Source organism: Pelophylax lessonae (assembly GCF_965119305.1).
Source record: "Pelophylax lessonae genome assembly, chromosome: 2".
NCBI classification, from domain to species: Eukaryota; Metazoa; Chordata; class Amphibia; order Anura; family Ranidae; genus Pelophylax; species Pelophylax lessonae.
In genome coordinates, this window is record NC_138769.1 from 428,875,298 (window position 1) to 428,894,452 (window position 19,155).

At 40.7% G+C, this 19,155-nt stretch overlaps 1 protein-coding gene across 2 annotated transcripts in view; it reads right to left on the reverse strand.

Moving 5' to 3' along the window:
• Positions 1–5,807: 5,807 nt before the first annotated feature.
• The window catches only part of LOC309546266 (toll-like receptor 7), a 63,611-nt gene continuing 50,263 nt past the window's right edge, over positions 5,808–19,155 (reverse strand). The window contains exons 2-3 of one of the 2 annotated variants that reach the window (XM_082245846.1): positions 16,993–17,103; positions 5,808–9,294 (exon numbers count right to left, since the gene is read on the reverse strand). In XM_082245846.1, coding sequence (XP_082101972.1) covers positions 6,160–9,294 — 3,135 coding nt within the window. In that variant the 5' untranslated portion in view covers positions 16,993–17,103 and the 3' untranslated portion in view covers positions 5,808–6,159. The remainder of the gene's footprint in view (positions 9,295–16,992; positions 17,104–19,155) is intronic. The other variant, XM_082245847.1, reaches the window with a different exon arrangement.

Here is a 19,155-nt window from a genome sequence, read left to right on the forward strand (position 1 = left end):
TAAAAACACTCACATTTGTGACATTAGGTACAGGCATGGATGGTGTGCAGGGCACGCTGTTATAGCTGAGCCCTGGTGGCAAGCAAAGATCCTGTGTCTTCCGGCTTTCTGGCTGCGCCGGTGGATTCAGGGGCTCCAGGTTCTGGGAGGAGAGGAGGAGGGCTGTCCACCCCTGTCGACTCGAATGGCAGCGGTGGGCGTGTCCTGGCTGGCGCCCCCTTAAGGCATGCGTGGTCCTTCATCAGGCCTACTGGGCGGCCATTGCAGTTGTGGCTTTATGGATACTGCAGTGCCGGTGGGCAGGGAAAGACACATTCTGAGCCTGCCTACCTAACCCGGGAATACAGGATCTCTGCTTGGTACCAGGACTCAGCTTTAACAGCGGGCCCTACACACCATCCATGTCTGTACCTAATGTCACAAATGTGAGTGTTTTTATTTCAATAAATTGCCTGTTATCTAAACGCTGCACTTACAATGGAAGAGAGAGGGCGGCACCAGTCTAAGCTTAGCTCCGACCACAAGATTGCAGCTCAGAACATTTACCTAACTGTAAAATTGAGTTGTTTTCGTGTAACTAAAGATGACATATATAGGTAGAAGAAATGCCTTTAGTTGGAGAACATGCTCTCGTGGTCACTGAACATACCCTAGGTAAAAGGGAACCTGTCCTTGTATGGTACTAAATCATGGGTGAAGAATCTCGTATTATATCCTGTTTTGTATACCATATAATGCTGTATGATACCCAGAAATAAACAAGTAATGCTTTTATGACTCACAATGTTTGGGTCTAAGTGCGTTGCTTCCAAGGCCTTGTTTATATCTGGGCGTGGTGGAACGGAGAGATGCCGGCAATTAAGGTCATTAAATAGAAAGTAGTAAAGGTGATAATTAGTAGCAGAAGTGTAGGGAAAGCAGCCACTCGGCATGAAACCTGGAAGCTAATGGAGATCATGGATATAAAATCTTCAAATGATACTGCAGCTCACCTCCTTACAGAATAGTACAAAAACAGAAAAAAATGCATAATAAAAATATTACCTCATATACTGTATATCATATACCATACTCCTATATATTCATGACAAACAATATATGGATCAAATAAACTCCAAATCTTCCAAGTGAAAAGCCATTAACATTCAACATATAGACTCCATGCACACTAGCTTAAAAAAAGCTCCTAGCAATCACTTTTGAGCTTTTTATTATGCTTCTAAAAGACTCTTTTTGCAGTTTTGTGAGTGATTTGTCATCAGAAAAAAATGCTGAAAGCTCCTAATTACTCTTAAACTCTGCTAACAGCTGCTAAGCGCCAGTGCCAACCTTTTTTTTCCCCTCTTAGCCAGCAGCCTTAACAACCAGCGAAAGCTGTTTGTTAAGGAGCGGGCCGGCAAGCTGGCTGCCATGTCCTTGACAACGGATGACTCCCAGGGAATGGAGCTTCCATGCTAACCAATAGCATATCCAATAATAAATATTTAAAGACAACTATAAGGGTTTGTGGCATTATTGCTTTAAAAAGGAGTTTGCGTATATTTTATTATTAATACAATCTTTATTTTACAAATAAATATAAATGACAAAGTGCTACCATGATATTTTTTTAGAGCCGGTTCACACTGGGGCGACTTGTCAGGCGACTTGGTTGCCTGACAAGTCGCCGTGGGTCGCCTGCCATAGATTAGCACAGGACCCATTCTAATAGGAGCGACACAAGTCGCTCCGACTTAGAAAAAGGGTCCTGTACTACTTTGGGGCGACCTGGAGCGACCTGCAATGACTTCAATGATATGAAGCCCGTGCATGTCTCTCCGAGGTCGCGGTGCGCGCTGTGCACCGCGACTTCACAGGTCGCCCCGGCAAGTCGGGTCGCCTGTATGTGAACCGGCTCTTAAAGAGATCACTAAGCTTAAAAAAAAAAAAAAGAAAAAGCCCAATACTACTACACAGCTGCATACAAGATAGAAAAAGGGATAGGGATGTGACCTTCATCTTTTTCATTCAGTTGTATATACTGTATTTTCCGGCGTATAAGACGACTGGGCGTATAGGACGACCCCCCTATTACATGATCTACTGGTAATACTTATACTTAGGTTACCTTGGAGATATTATACTCGGCGTATAAGACGACCTCCCATTTTTGGGGGATTTTTTTGAGGTTCAAAAGTAGTCTTATATGCCAGAAAATACAGTATATTGCAAATAAAGATGATCAACTGTGGACAAACTCCAGGCTGTTCACAGGTTAGCAATAAAATGACCACAACAATTCAGAATGTAGAGTTCCACAACACCTACTGGATGCAAGTGATAAATATAAAATATATTTCCACTTTACCCGGCAAAATACAAAATGTTTTCAAAATTGTATTTTTGTTCTTAAAAATAATAAAAAGTAAATAATTCACAAAACACTGCCCCTTAAAAGCTTAAACTGTTTAACCCTTACAATGAACAGTAAAACCTTGGCTTGCGAGCATAATTTGTTCCGGGAAACATGCATGTAATCCAAAGCACTTGTATATCAAAGCGAATTTCTCCATAAGAAATAATGGAAAAACAGATGATTCTTTCCACAACCATGTATTCATAAGTCATTCAGTTTATAGTCCATATAAAAAGATTATAGCAATGTGATGGTTGTGTAATCATAAAATGTCCATCCACAAATGGTAACCTCCACAAGGGGATTAGAAGCAAAATCCAGCAGGAGCTACAGAGTATAAAAGAGAAGAGAGGTGCCTCTAAGTGTAGCAATATGGTTACATTTAATGAAGGTTCAACATTTAGCAACTCACATGGTTGATGATTAAAAGAGGCACATCTAAGTATGCAGGCATCTGGGGTAAAGCTGCCCACATAGACCATCCTCCGCATTGCTGGCTCTCACCACTGTCAATCTGCAGTCGTGACCGGGAAGACGACCCTGCAGTAGAGCGATCTGAAAGCGAGGTTTGAAGCGCTCGTGGAGCTAAGCGTGGAAAGGATGACATTGATGGCAGTGTGGAGGGCGGTCTACGTGGACAGCTATTACCCCAGATCCCTGCATACTTAGATGTGCCTGTTTTAATCATCAACCATTTGAGTTGCTAAAGGTTGTACCTTCATTAAATGTAACCATATTGCTACATTTAGAGGCACCTCTCATGAAGCTACTTGTATATCAAGACATTGCTTGTTCATCAAGTCAAAATGTATTATAAAAAAATTATTGTCTTGCAAAACGCTCTCAAACCAAAAAGGTACTCTCAATCCAAGGTTTTACTATGTATATATATATATATATACATAAATTTGAACACCCCTGGGAAGCCCACTCAGATGATTCTTCCTATTAATTTCTAAATATGTTCAATCCCAGTCTCAACAAAACATAAAGGTTATTTTTTTTTTTTAAATAAAATAATAAACATGTTATACTTACCTGGCATTGCAAAGAGTAAGGCTCCATGTACACGGGACGCTGGAAATGGTCGTTTAGGAGCAGTTGGGCGTTTTTTTCAGAAGCCCCTGAACCCATCTACATTTTATCTTATCTGTCCATGTACACCAGGTCGTTTACAGTCATTTGCAGGCAGTTGCGTTCAGGGACTTTTTTTAGAACGCAATTATTTGCGTTCGAACGTGTGTTTCCCGGCGTTTCAAACGCACAAACGCGTCTGAACGCGATGACCCACATTTAGCGTTCGCGTTTTTCCATTTTAAAGGGGAATAATTTTTTTGACCTCTAGGAACGCTTCTAAACGCAAACGCCCCTAAACGCCGCTAAACGCCCGCTAAACGCGGGTACAAACGCGAACGAACGGACGTTTCAAACGTCCTAAAAATTCCAGCATTCAAAGGGACTTTTAACAACGTCCCGTGTACATGGAGCCTAAGCCCTGAACCTTCTCTCCTGGGGTTCCCCGTTGGAGATCTTGGCTCCTTCTTTTCTCTGTGTGCCCCTTGCTATTGGGGGCACACATGCATGCTAGCTCCTGAGCTGTGTGTGTCTATGGAGCCACACTCCACAGATACCCACAGTGTGGCTTTGACCTACCCTCCCCCTCTGCTTTCTTCTCACAGAATTTGATTGACAGGAGCCAATGGCTCCCTCTGCTGCCGGGTCCCTGTATGAAGAGGAAGAGAGGAGAGAAGTGATCCAGCCATGTACAGCACTGGATTGATTGGGGACTCAGGTAAGTATTTGGAAAGGTAGGAGAGGACAGCATGCTCTAAAACGTTTTATATCTTAATGCAGGGAATGCATTAAGGTAAAAAATGTTTTGGCTTTAGAACCACTTTAAGGACTGTAATGGTAGTGTTTTGAAGTTGTGGAGCTTCATTGCTAGTAAGCAAGCTTCTGCAGCTTTTCTGCTTCACCAAGGCTTCTGCAGTAAAAATTCCCTTGTAAAGTGCAAAGCATATTTTGCCCCATTATATCTGTGTTATGTTACTAGTTTAGATTTAAACAATATTTAGAGGACTATTGCCCTTCATTTTAAAGAATTGTATCCTTGTTTTCCACTTGAGCAATGACTGTATCTAATTTCACCTTTTTTTGGGGAATTCTTTTTTTAATTAAAGGATACGTTCACTTTTTTGCAGGTACAAAAATGTGCATTTAATATTTTTTTTTCTATGAGCCTGCAAAGCATTGCACCCGTGATCAGATTGCAGGTGTAATGAAGGGTTCTTGCAGACTGTATGTATAAGCTGTCTGCTCGTACCTCATATGAGCAGGCAGTTAACCTCTGATAGGAAGATTCAATGAACTACCTAAAGTGCTCAACAGCACCCTGGTAGTCTATTGAAAACTACAAGCCAACAGCTGCAAAAGATAGTGGCACTTGTGTTTTTACTGTCACAGAACTCTGTGAATGAATGACACAGCCTGGCACAGCTGTCGAACGAGGGATTGGGGGTGTGTGGGGGCTGCTGCATCTGTAACAATTTACATGCTACACCTTGAACATAGGTGTAAAATATAACATGTTACGAAAGGTGAACTTATCCTTTAGTCCCGGTTCACATATGTGCAATTACAGAAATCGCATGTGATTCGGAGCGCACTGCTCTGAAAATCACATGAGCTGTCTGTGCGATGCGAATTCAGCCATACAGATTGTATGGCTGAATTCGCATTGCATTCGGACACAACTTGCACAGGACCCTTTTTTGGGTCTGCACCAGAATCAGATCGCATGGGTGTTCACACTTATGTGATCCGATTCATGTCCGAACTGATAGTTCGCACTGCAATCCGAATCATGTCTGAACTGACAGTTCGCACTGTGATATGTGAACTGATCTGGGGGTGTTGTTAGCTTTGTATTGACACCCCCAGCAATTTGCATATGGCAGTGTGAACGGTCTGCGAGTTGAATGCGATGCAGGAGCCCGCAGTGGATTCTCAGGGTTCCCTGAGATATGTGTGAACCGGCACTTAACGAGGCATAAATCACTTTACAATGAATAAACTTGAAGTGCTAACATTTTTACTGCCATGGACTGGATACTGAATATGACCCAGTGGGATTTTGCACTTCATATTTGTTAATATTCATAAGTTATACTCATGACTAAGAGCTAAAATGACATGTACTAGCTAGATATCAAAACTTAAATAGGCAATACAAAATAATTTAGAGAACAAACTCCATTGATAAATCATTATAAATTACTCTTCGTTCTGACCCACAGAAAACTAAAGTTTAAAAGCTGTAAATACTAAAATAAACCTGTTTAAATACACTGACAGCTAAAAGGCGAAAGTATCTTTAGTTGAGTATTTTACACCTTTATCGCAGACCCTAAAGCTTTCATTCCTCATGCTGGATCCACATCGTATTTGACGCTTCACGCATTACTCCTCATTTTCTATTCTCAGTTTTTCTTTGGGTAAAAAATTGTGACTATATTTTTATCTAACAATCTTATTAGTCAAACTGTCTAGTCATAGATGTATCCAATACTAATCTTTAAAGCAAAATCAACAACTTGCCTCCATTAACTAAGAGCATTTTATATACTGCTAAACTAAATTTAGATGTGGATTCATAGAGCAACTAGGAGGAATTATGATTACAAGAAGCTCCAATACAAGTGTTTTGGGGTACCCAAAAAGTAGTTTTATATGCATCTTTGTTGATGTGTGAAACATACTGTGAATTATATATTATCTTTAAAATGTTTATCATATGCCATTTTGTTATCTGTTCTTAAAGCATTTTTTAAACAGTTCCAAAAATAATTGTGGGTGTTAGGATTAGAAGGCCAGTATAAAACAGAGTTCCCACACAACCTCTTCCTTAGTCGAAGGTACTTGGATTTTTGTAAAGTTTTCTCAAGCAATATAAAAATGATGACATCAACTTTTTCCTCAATAAGACGTTGGTGTGCTATGTAGAAGGCAGTCTTAAAATGTCCACTTATGATATACTTATCTGTAAGCACAAACACTGTTTTTCGACTGAGCTGGATACTTTCTGAAAGATTATCCAAAAATGGTTTTCCAGGCATCCAGTCTCTTTCTTCTAAACACAGGTTGAATGTTTTTTCTTCCTGTTCTTCAAGAGTTTGAATTAACTCATTAAAAATCCAGTCTGAAACTGCATAATCTGTGGTATCATAGACAATATAAGCATCATAAAAAAACTTTGGCAGTTTCTGATATCCCTTTACCTTTGCTTTCAGTAAGTGGTAGGTGTACCAAAAATCCCAGTAGAAAAAGTGACTTGATGTGCAGACCACCAGTAAGCAGATCACAATTGAGGATGAACAAGAAAATAAAACCAAATTCCAATGTTCTATTCCACAAGTATATAAATCCAGGAAAATTAGACTCTTTCCTCTGTGTGTACCAGGTCCAGCGCATGACACATCAGGTACCAGAAATGGGATAGTGACATTTGTGCTGTTTATCCAGGAGACAAACCAAACAAGTTCACAGTTACATTTAAATGGATTGCCTTGTATAACCAGTATCTCCAGGTTTGAAAGAATGTGATCAGGAAAACTGGATTGACCAATAAAACTAATTTTGTTGTAACTTAAGTCCAGATATTTCAGACTGAGTGCATTTCTGAGAAAATTTGTAGTTATAGCTTTTATTTTGTTATTGCTTAAAATAAGTGATTTAATTGAATGAGTGCAGTCAGATAGTTCATTCGGCACAGCAGTCAAATGATTGTTGCTGATATCTAAAATTTGCAGCTTTTGTAAAATACATTGCATTTCCCAGTTGAAAGTCTTAAAATTGTTATTAGCCAGACAAAGTTCACTAAGATTAGCAGGCAGACCCTCAAATATTGTAAGTGGAATAAATGTTAGTGCATTATAGGAAATGTCTAACGTATGCAGTGCTGTTAAATTTTTAAAGAAATTTGTGTATCTTGTATCTCCATCTCTCCATAAAATATCTAAGCGGTTTCCTTTGAACTCCAAGGTTTGGATTGACTGGCTAACCATTTCATAGTTGGTTGAAGTTGATATTTCATTCCAGTTCATCATTAGTTTCTTTAGGTGTCGTAGGTTGGCTGTGAAGTTTAGCATATGTGTTATACCTTCAGCTAGGAAATAATGTTGGTTGGAGCTAAGATCTAAGACTTCCAACTCTTGAAGTTCCTCAAATGCACTTGAATGGAGAAGATCAATGCGATTGTTAGAAAAATCTAAGTATTTTAAATGTGTTAAACTTGCAAACTCTGTTCCATTCAGGGCCTGACTAATTACATTACCTGACATATTGAGGCATTTTATAAAATGAAGATCTTTAAAATCACTAGCTCTGATGAAAAAAATATTATTTTGGCTTAAGTCCAGCATTTGACCATATATTTGACAGTTCTCAGTAGCAAATTTCTCAGACTTTGATTCCTCATTAACATTAAATCTACAGTGATGGGCTTCTTCATCATAGTTAAAATAATGGACATCTCGAAATGGTACATAATTATATTGTGCAGAAGATGATTTGATGTTTGAACAAGATGAAACCCTCAGCTCATCTGCTGGGGAAATTTTATTATTCGCAAGTGATATTGTTTTTAGTGAACTAAAATTCTGAAACAAGCTAAAGTCCACCTCTTTGATAAAATTTGTACCAAGATCCAAAACAGTAAGATTTTTTAAATCCAGCAAAGGCTCAAGGTTACATTTCTTCAATTCTTGAAAAACATACCCACGAAATCGCAAAATTTCCAAAGATTTTAAACTGGAAAATCCTTTGGGTAACTGCAGATCTGGTTGATATTGCTGAAGCTCATAGTTGAATGAAAAATCCAATGTTTTTAGTGTTGGTACATGCTTCAAAAATGTTGCTTCCCTAATTTCATGAGCTAGAAAATTTTGCGAAAGGTCAAGTACTTGAAGATTATGAATGTTTTGAAACCATCTACTGGGAATATTGCGAAGAGAATTACTTTGCAAACGAAGAGTATGTAAGCTTTTTAGTGAATCAAAGGCATTTTCAGGTATAAAGATTGGAGCATGATTTGGGCATGGAATACAAGGGAATGGAGTATTGTGACATCGAGGGCAATTTCCACTTAAGTCAAGAACTTCTAAGTTGGTCAAGTTTTGAAAATCATATTCTTGAACTGACTCTATTCTGTTATTATAGATGTATAGTTCCTTAAGAGTGACTGGAAAACTTCCAGGCACATAAGACAGGTTATTTCCTTTCAGGGATAAAAGTGTTAAATTAGTTAAATCTTTGAATGCTTCTTTTTCAATGTAAAAACTGACATTACATGGATTTCTGTAATAACAGTTCTGCCCTAAATATAACATCTCAATATTGCGTATTTCAGATAGATTTTTTTTGAAAATTGAAAATATGTTATTAGCTTCAAGACTCAAAAGTCGTAGTTGTGATGGTAGGCCTTTTGGGATCTGCAAAAGTTGATTACCATCCAAAAAAAGTGACCGCAAATTATGTAAGGAAGCAAAACTACCATCCTTAATCAATAGTTTCTGCTTACAAATGAGGTCCTTAGGACCTAACTTTATGGGAATACAGTTACATTTAAATCCAATTTCAACCAGCTGGCTAAAGTGGGAAAAAGAATCTGATGTAATTTCTTCAATATGGTTGATATTTAATGTCAAATTTGTGGTGTTTATAGGTATTTGTGGTGGGATTGCCGTCAGACTTCGATTAATGCATTCTACAGAAACAAAGATGCCATCTTCAATTACATCACAAGGTAAACTTTTGGGGAACCAACTGGCTGCTAGCAGTCTCAAACAAAAAAGTAGGGAGTAGAAAAGGAATGGCAATCCTGATGTATGTACTGAAAACATCTGAAAAGAAAGAAAAAAAAAATATTATTGTGACAACTACAAATACCACTGAATCAAACAAAACTATCCACTGTTCAATAGTGAAACATTACATTATCCTTATTATTTAAACATCCACTGTTATATAATTTTTTTGTGTTTGCAGTATGGCATCAATAATGTTTTATTACCTTTTAGTTTATTTTTTATTATTTTAGCTTTGTGTAAACCCAAGTAAATGTCTTGGTCACTTCTAAACAATATTGAAACGTCAGCTACAGTTTTCAAAATTAACTGAAGTTTAAACATTTTTTTTAATATTGCCACTGAGTGTTCAAACTTATCTTGGTTTTTTCACAACACCTGTGCTCCTGTTTCCTGCATAGCAGTGATGCTTGGAGGGTGCCCATGACTTGCAGAATGGCAGAAGTGTGGCAGGTGCTGGAATGCTCTGTGTATTCCAGTACCCTGCACTGAAATAAACCAGTACTATCAAGTAGAGTATTCCCTGCTTGACAGTAGAAATATAGCACCTGCCTGTAGTACAAACGGGTTAACATTGACTACTAATTACGTGTCCATGGTAAGTTAGGGGTTAATTAAATCTAAATTGTAAGTTGTTTTTGCAAGATACAAGTACTCCCATAGCTCTGTGGAAAACATCTGGTATAACCAATAATGGAGAACGTCGGTATGTGGAAAACATCTTGCATAGCTAACAGTGCAGAACTTCATGCAAGGGGAGGACTGATACTGTAAGGCATAAGAGAAGCTTTAATATAAAGACATAAAACAAGTTTACAGTAATTTATAACAAGTTATAACAAGCTATGATCATCTGTCTTAGGTCAAAGGACAGGTTATTGTTATTTGCCTTAAATTGATGGAAAGGGGATGCACCCTTGAACATGCTTGGGCATCTGGCCAGTGTCCAGTTTGTGCAACAAAGTCACCCCAGTTCTGGTATTAAAGGTAACACTGTTAATGCACAGAAATCAGAATGTTTTTTGCAGCAAAGTATAAAAGCTGAAGCTCTTCCTTCGGGCAGTTCAGAGCCTCACCTGTGAGTGGATGCACCATGCAGGACCCCTTTTGTTCCTGAACGAGTCCCCGGCCTGGCTGTAAAAGGGTTCCTCAGTCGAAGTGTTTGCATGGATGTTTTTTGCAACTCTTTTGTTGATGTATTGTTCTTTACTTTATGTATTGCCTTACTAATCGAATGTAGTATTGCTTTATTGATCATATGTAGCACTGCCTAATTGATTGCATATTTATACAGTTAACTGCTAATCATAGGTAAAATTTATGAAAAAACACACAGGGTACACACTGTTTTGAGGCAACTCGCACAGAGATCCACAAATGTTGAAGATATCTAGGTGCCAGTCTGGTCCACAGCCACAATGGATAAAGATGAAAGATGAAGGTAACGGAAGTCCAAGATAAAAAACTGCTTCTTTATTTAATGATTCAGTTAAAATAGAAAAACAAAGGACACACACACAGTTCAAGGACAGTCAGTAAACGTGTTTCACACATCAGTGCCTGTTTGTTTGTTTTTTTATCTTGGGGTGCTGCTACCTTCATCTAGTATCTAAATAAAATCATTGATTTCTGAGTTACCTTGTTTCATGTCCTCTTGGTTAGGTAAAACACTACATAGAGCAGAGGCAGCAGCTTGGGAGTGTGTGCTCAGGTAAGTAAACCATTTATTATAGCCTAAGCCGGACGCTCACCACCAATGCTGGGGGCGGTGGTTCTTACTCTATTCTATGCCTGCCATTGATCACCAATGCTGGGGGTTCTTTTTACGGTCCAAGCCTGCCACTGACTATCAATGCTCAGGTAGGAGGGGGGGGGGGTAGTTAATATTATACCCTGCTGTGGACCAGCAATGCTGGGGATTTTAGGAATACTTCCACTGACCAATGAAAGGGGATTATTGCAGCCACCTACTCCAATGCAATGGAGGTTACCATTACTGCCACTAACACAAATGATGGTCCTTATTGTACTCCCACACTGCAAGCCATACACCCTAAAGCAACACCCACCTTACTGTCTGTGCATATGTGTTTGGTGTGGAAGTTTACTGGCATTTTTAAACTTGATCCTTTTAAGGCATCCCTCCTATTTTCAACCATCACCCTTCAGCAAATGTGCAGAAGATAGTGTCCCACTGTCCCTGTGCTTCTCATGTCAGGCAGATCGATATGCTTAGCTCAGTATCCCTGCAGAAACCACAGCTGCTGCTGTCTGCCCTCCACTATACAATTCTTTTTGCACTAGGGATAAGCTTAACGTTCAGAACAGTTTGGACTTCAAGTAAAATAGTTGTATTACTTTCCCTATTATACACTGAACAAAATTATAAACGCAATACTTTTGTTTTTGCCCCCCATTTTTCATGAGCTTACCTCAAAGATCTCAGACTTTTCCTATGTACACAAAAGGCCTATTTATCTCAAATATTGTTCACAAATCTGTGTAAATCTGTGTTAGTGAGCACTTCTTCTTTGCTGAGATAATCCATCCACCTCACAGGTGTGGCATACCAAGATGCTGATTAGAGAGCATGATTATTGCACAGGTTGCCTTAGGCTGGCCACAATAAAAGACCACTCTAAAATGTGCAGTTTTATCACACAGCACAATGTCACAGATGTCGCAAGTTTTGAGGGAGCGTTCAATTGGCATGCTGACTGCAGGAATGTCCACCAGAGCTGTTGCCATGAATTAAATGTTAATTTCTCTACCATAAGCGTCTCCAAAGGTGTTTCAGAGAATTTGGCAGTACATCCACCCCGCCTCACAACCGAAGACCACGTGTAACTACACCAGCCCAGGACCTCCACAGCCAGCATCCTAACTGCCAAGATCGTCTGAGGCCAGCCACCTGGACAGCTGCTGCAACAATCGGTTTGCATAACCAAAGAATTTCTGCACAAACTGTCAGAAACCATCTCAGGGAAGCTCATCTGCATGCTCGTCGTCCTCATCGGGGTCTCGACCTGACTACAGTTTGTCGTCGTAACCGACTTGAGTGGGCAAATGCTCACATTTGATGGCATCTGGCACTATGGAAAGGTGTTCTCTTCACGGATGAATCCCGGTTTTCACTGTATAGGGCAGATGGCAGATCATGTATGGCATCGTGTGGGTGAGCAATTTGCTGATGTCAGCATTGTCAAGTGAGTGGCCCATGGTGGCGGTGGGGTTATGGTATAGGCAGGGTATGTTATGGACAACAAACACAGATGCATTTTATTGATGGCATTTTGAATGCACCTGGAAGCTGAAAACATCCCAGTTCTTGCATGGCCAGCATACTCACTGTACGTCACCCACTTAGCACATCTGGGTTGCTCTGGATCGGCGTATATGACAGCGTGTTCCAGGTCCTGCCAATATCCAGCAACTTTGCACAGTCATTGAAGAGGAGTGGACCAATATTCCACAGGCCACAATCAACAACCTGATCAACTCTATGCCAAGGAGTTGCGTTGCACTGCCTGAGGCAAATGGTGGTCACACCAGATACTGACTGGTTTTCGGACCCCCCCAACACAGTAGAACTGCACATTTTAGAGTAGCCTTTATTGTGGCCAGCCTAGGGCACACCTGTGCAATAATCATGCTGTCTAATCAGCTCTTGATATGCCACACCTGTGAGGTGGATGGATTATCTCGGCAAAGAAGTGCTCACTAACACAGATTTAGACAGATTTGTGAATAATATTTGAGAGAAATAGGCCTTCTGTGTACATAGAAAGTCTTAGATCGTTGAATTCCGCTCATGAAAAATAGGGGGCAAAAACAAAAGTGTTGCGTTTATAATTTTGTTCAGTATATATGAATGCTTCCTGCTGTAAATGGTTGACAGCAGGAATGGTAAAAACACACTGGCATGTGCAGGCATCACTCCTAAACAAATATTGATGTCAATCAACTTTAATCACTTGCACCAAATCCCTGGTCATTTAAGCAAAGGAGCAGAGAATAGTTAAAATAAAAAAATGGAATAGGGGTTACCCCCAGTGTATACCAGGCACTTCAGGCCTGGTATGAATTTTAAGAGGGGCCTTCAAATTACATACCAAACCCTTGGTTTCTGGTATGGATGTAAGGGGGAATCCCATACAAGAATCAAGAAAAAATGCATGGAGACAACCAAAAATCCATACCAGATCCTTATTAGAAGATGTAGCCTGGCTGACCAGGAATGGGAAGGATGAACGTGCCCCCCCCCCCATCTAATGGTGGGACAAGGTGGCAAAACACCTTGTCTCCATGTTGATAAGGCAAGCGTATTTTCAGTTCTACTCTGGTCCAAAGGTTTGGGGGGGGGGGGGCGGACTGTCTATGGGTGGGGAGGGTTTATCAGAATCTGAAAGCCCCTTTAACAATAAGTATTTACTGTTTACATTTTTTGTGCATGAGTAGGGAACTATGCATCCCTTACACATTCACATAAAGGTGGTGGTAACTTGGGCCGCCTTATTAAAAAAAAAAAAAAGTAGTACAAGAGCAGGTCACCCTGGTAAATGTTGCAGGCTCACCTGAGGTGTGTGTTCTAAGCACTTACTGGTCTTCGCAAGATCTCCTGATGGTGGAGATGGGTTTTGCTGTATGCTAGTGCCAGGTCACAGTCCTCAGGATCGCCCCACCAAAAGGTGAGCAAGCCGGGATCCAGTGACAGAGAGCAGGTAGGGATCAAGCAGAAGCGTAGTCCGTAAACAAGCCAAAGATCAGTAACAAGTGGTTGCAGATTGGGACCAAGCAGAAGTGTAGTCGAGGAACAAACCAAAGGTCGGTAACAATTAGTTAAGGATAGGAACGGCAGGAGGGAAAGGAGCAAGATACTAGCTGGAGAGAAGCATAATAATCTGGAAAACAGGAAGAGCAGAGACATAGCTTAAATCAGGAAGTTCATGGGAGGAGCAAAGGGTTCAAGGTTCATCAGAAAAAAGACACAAAGCAAATTTGTCCTAGGAATCAGGCAGTGAGCTGTCCAGCATGTCAGGTAGCACAGCAAGAACACAACAAGACACCAGAAAGGTTTTTGGAAGCTTCTAGATTTCAAAAAGTTTCCTAATAGAAGAATCCCACAACCATTGGGCTACATGGGGAAGGTGATTTGTCTGGGGGGGTACCCTACCTCCCATGTTGGGGCTTGTGGCCTGGTATAATTCAAGAGACTTTCCTAGGCTGCATACTTCGATAAGGATAAGGTATGGATTTTTGCGGAGCACCCCGTGTTTTTTTTTTTATTGACTTTTGTTGGGGGTCCCTCTTTAAATCTTGACACAACAGGTCTGGTATGAATTAGGGGGAAACCCCATCCTTTTCTTTTTATGTGGGTGTCGTCTATTCTATTCTATTTATAGCAGGCCACAATCTAGGACAGGGATGTCCAAACTTTGGCCCTCCAGCTGTTGCGAAACTACATGTCCCATGAGACATTTTAAAACTCTGACATTAACAGACATGACTAGGCATGATGGGAAGTTCCTGAATAAATAGAGGGCCATAGTTTGGAGACCCCTGCTCTAGGATAAGAGTCTGGTAAAGATGAATAGAATCCCTGGCTGCTTTGTTTATAAACAGAAGGAAGTGGCCCTGAGCTGTTATTTTGCTGGCAATTTAACCACTTGCCGACCCGCCACAGTAGATATACTACGGCGGGATGGCAAATGCAGGCACAATCATGTATATGTACATCATTGTGCATGCTCGGTCTAAGGGGGGCACAGAAGCAGAGTATATTTTGGCCTAAATTGATGAAGAAATCAGAATTTTTTTTTAATGGATGTTATATGATGAAAATATAAAATATTGGGGTTTTTTTGTAAAAATTTTAATTTTTTTCATTTATATAATAAAAAATAAAAAACCCAGTGGTGATCAAATACCACCAAAAGAAAACTATTTGTGTGGTATACATTTAATTTGGGTACAGTGTTGGTTGATGATGCAAATGTCAGTTAAAGTAGCGCAGTGCTGAATAGTAAAAAATGCTCTGGCCATGAAGAGTGTTAATAAACAGGATTTGGTAGTAATTTCTTTTGCATTTGCGCGCTATTCTTTTTTTAATATACATGAAGAGTGTTAAACCTTCCGGAGCTGATGTGGTTAAACACATTTAATTATTTTTGACTTCTGATAAATGCTACGCTACCCTATTTAAATGCACTGTGAATCAATATACAATATAAAGTGCTATAAGTGCTTTAAAATACACCAATTACAATAAATGCAAATGTAGCAATATTTCCAGGCCTTGAGCGTGGGTCTGCCATTGTTACCGGTGACACCTCCAACACATTTATGTTGTGAACCCAAGTGTGAGAATTGAGACACTGACCACTCCAGCATCTTAGGCTGGTTTTGTTTATCGTATTTTGGGGATGGGAGAAGGGAATGAGCAGGATACTCCTCTGGCTCAACTAGGTTAACTGGGACTTAATACAAAAATGCCTGTTGGCACTGTCTAGATGCCAGCTGAATGCCGACCAGCACTTCCTGACGTTTGAAGATACTGCTTTACTGAACTAGTGCTGGAACCTCGACTTTAACTTGTCAATAATCCTCTTCCTAGCCACACATGTGCAATTTTCCTCTTCCATACTGTCTCCGAGGCTAGCCCCACTGCCCCTCCCGGCATTGCCGACTACGATCCTCACAGTATCGGTGCAATTACTATATAGAATAAATGTCCCACTGTCAAATGCACAGTCAACATCAGTCCACATAGCATGCACACACACGGCCCCTGGCACCTCTCTTCCTGTGCCCCCGGCCACCATCTTCCCTGTCCCCACTGGGACCACCGGCATCCTCTTCTCTGTCCTCACTGGGACCCCTGACGCCATCTTCACTGTCCTCACTGGGACCTCTCCCTGTTAAGCAGTTGCAGCACTCATGCACTCTCACTCTTTTTCCCTTTGCTCTCCATGTTCTGACAGCAGAGTACATTTAATAGTCCATATTAAAGGTTCTCATCAGATTGCAATTTTTCTTTGAACATTTGCATTGCCACGAACAACCTTCCATATGTGCTTCTAGCTTCATCCCACTCTCCCTGCCTCCCGCAGATCCGGTCTCACACTTGGCACTTGAACAACAGTTCTGGGCACACAAATGGACTTTTTTTACTTTTTCTTCCGCAGTTGCCAGGGGCAACTGGCTCAGTAACCAATGGCAAAATCCCGGACGAGCCCCCAAATGTAGCAATATTTCCAGGCCTTGAGCCTGATGTGGGTCTGCCATTGTTACCGGCGACACCTCCAACACATTTAAGTTGTGAACCCAAGTGTGGGAATTGAGACATTGACCACTCCGGCATCTTTGGTTGATTTTGTTTATTGTATTTTGGGGATGGGAGAAAGGAATGAGTGGGATACTCCTCTGGCTCAACTAGGTTAACTGGGACTTTATACAAAAAAGCCCCTTTGGCACTGTCTTGACACTTGGCACTTTTCTTGCTGGCAGAAAAAAAGATATCTGAATAATGCCTCCAGCTGCAGGCATAATTCAGATATTTCCACTTCAAGTACTGAACGTCATGACCTATAGCATTTTTCACACCTGCCTAAAACTTTTCACACTAGTGTATATTCCAGATTTTTTCCAGCATTGAAAGAGAACACCTTTAGCACACATGGGATCCCTTATTACAGTCAAGCAAATATAGAAATTTTGCCAAAAATATTGTTTTACCTTTTCCCATGCTATAGCTCTGTCATTCCAAACTGCTTACGTTCACCTTTCTTGCACATGCAGGGTTCCTTTGGCTGTGAGCTCACAACTGGTTTCTTCCAGCTCCTGGAACTGTTCCGCTCTAATTCTACATGTTGATGAAGAAGAAGAAACAAAGGATAACTTATAGTGGAGTATCTGAGCTTACCTATAAATTGTTTTGATCTCCTTTTAGCATTAGCTATTTTGTTCAAAGTGTTAAAGAACATAAAACAAAAATATAAAAAAGGAAAAAATATTTTGAACATACACCCTAAAAGGAAAGTACCCTATATGCATAATGCATTTCAGCCTAGTTAATTCACCTCCAACTTTTTTTTTTCTTTCACTGGGTATCGTGATAACCATGGATCTACACCTCTGGATGATGTGATTGACCATGGATTTACAAGGGCCTTTTTCTTTTGGGATAGGTATGTACCCCTCCTCATTTCCATGGGGGGGGGGGGGATATCTGGGTGCCCCTTATGTGTAGAATAGGGCTTCCAGATCCTCATGAGGTCACTACCTGCAGATCCCCACAGCCACCAGGCCAGGGTTGTGGTGAAGAGTCCCTTGCCCTCATCAATATGAGTACAAAGGTGTTTTGCCAGGGCCGTCCCTTCTGGAAAGGTCCCCTCTCCCCCTTAAATTGGAGAGCATGTGGCCTGGTATAGTTTAGGAGAGGGGAGGTGCACCCTCATCTCCCCTCCTTTCCTGGCCAACCAGGTTGCATGCTCGTGTCGGATATGGATTTTTTAGGGGGACCACACGCTTTTTGTTTCCGTCGATTTTGACTTCAATCAAATCTGTACAGTGAGTGAAAAAAAGTATTTGATCTCCTGCTGAGTTTGTACGTTTGCCCACTGACAAAAATGATCAGTCTATAATTTTAATGATAGGTTTATTTTAACAGTGAGACAGAATAATAACAAAAAAATCCAGAAAAATGCATTTCAAAAAAGTTATAAATTGATTTGCATTTTAATGAGTAAAATAGGTATTTGATCCCCTATCAATCAGCAAGATTTCTGTCTCCCAGGTTTCTTCTATAAAGGTAACGAGCTGAGATTGGGAGCACTCTCTTAAAACAAAGACACCTGTCCACAGAAGCATTCAGATTCAGATTCCAATCTCTCCACCATGACCAAGACCAAAGAACTGTCCAAGGATGTCAGGGACAAGATTGTAGACCTAAACAGGGCTGGAATTGACTACAAGACCATCTCCAAGCAGTTTGGTGAGAGGGTGACAACAGTTGGTGCGAATATTTGCAAATGGAAGAAACACAAAATAACTAACTGTCAATCTCCCTCGGTCTGGGGCTCTATGCAAGGTCTCACCTCGTGGAGTTTCAATGATCATGAGAACAATGAGGAATCAGCTCAGAACTACGTGGGAGAATCTTGTCAATGATCTTGAGGCAGCTGGGACCAAGAAAACGATTGGTAACACACTACCCCATGAAGGACTGAAATCCTGCAGCGCCCGCAAGATCCCCCTGCTCAAGAATGCACATGTACAAGCCCGTCTGAAGTTTGCTAATAGTGTTGTGGTCAGATGAGACCAAAATCAAGCTCTTTGGCATCAACTCAACTCGCTGTGTTTGGAGTAAAAGGAATGCTGCCTTTGACCCCAAGAACACCATCCCCACCATCAAACATGGAGGTGGAAACATTATGCTTGGGGGTTGTTTTTCTGCTAAGAGGACAGGACAACTTCACCTTATCAAAAGGGACGATGGATGGGGCCATATACAGTCAAATCTTGGGTGAGAACCTCCTTCCCTCAGCCAGGGCATTGAAATTGGGTGAGGAATTGGTATTCAAGCATGAAAAAGACCTAAAAGAAGAAGCACATTAAGGTCCTGGAGTGGCCTAGCCAGTCTCCAGACCTTAATCACATAGAAAATATGTGGAGGGAGCTGAGGGTTCAAGTTACCAAATGTCAGCCTCAAAACCCTAATGACGTAGAGAGGATCTGCAAAGAGGAGTGGGACATAATCCCTCCAGAGGTGCGTGCAAACCTGGTGGCCAACTATAGGAAACCTCTGTTATTGCCAGCAAGGGTTTTGCCACCAAGTACAAAGTCATGTTTTGCGAATGGGTCAAATACTCATAAAATGCAAATCAATTTATAACTTTT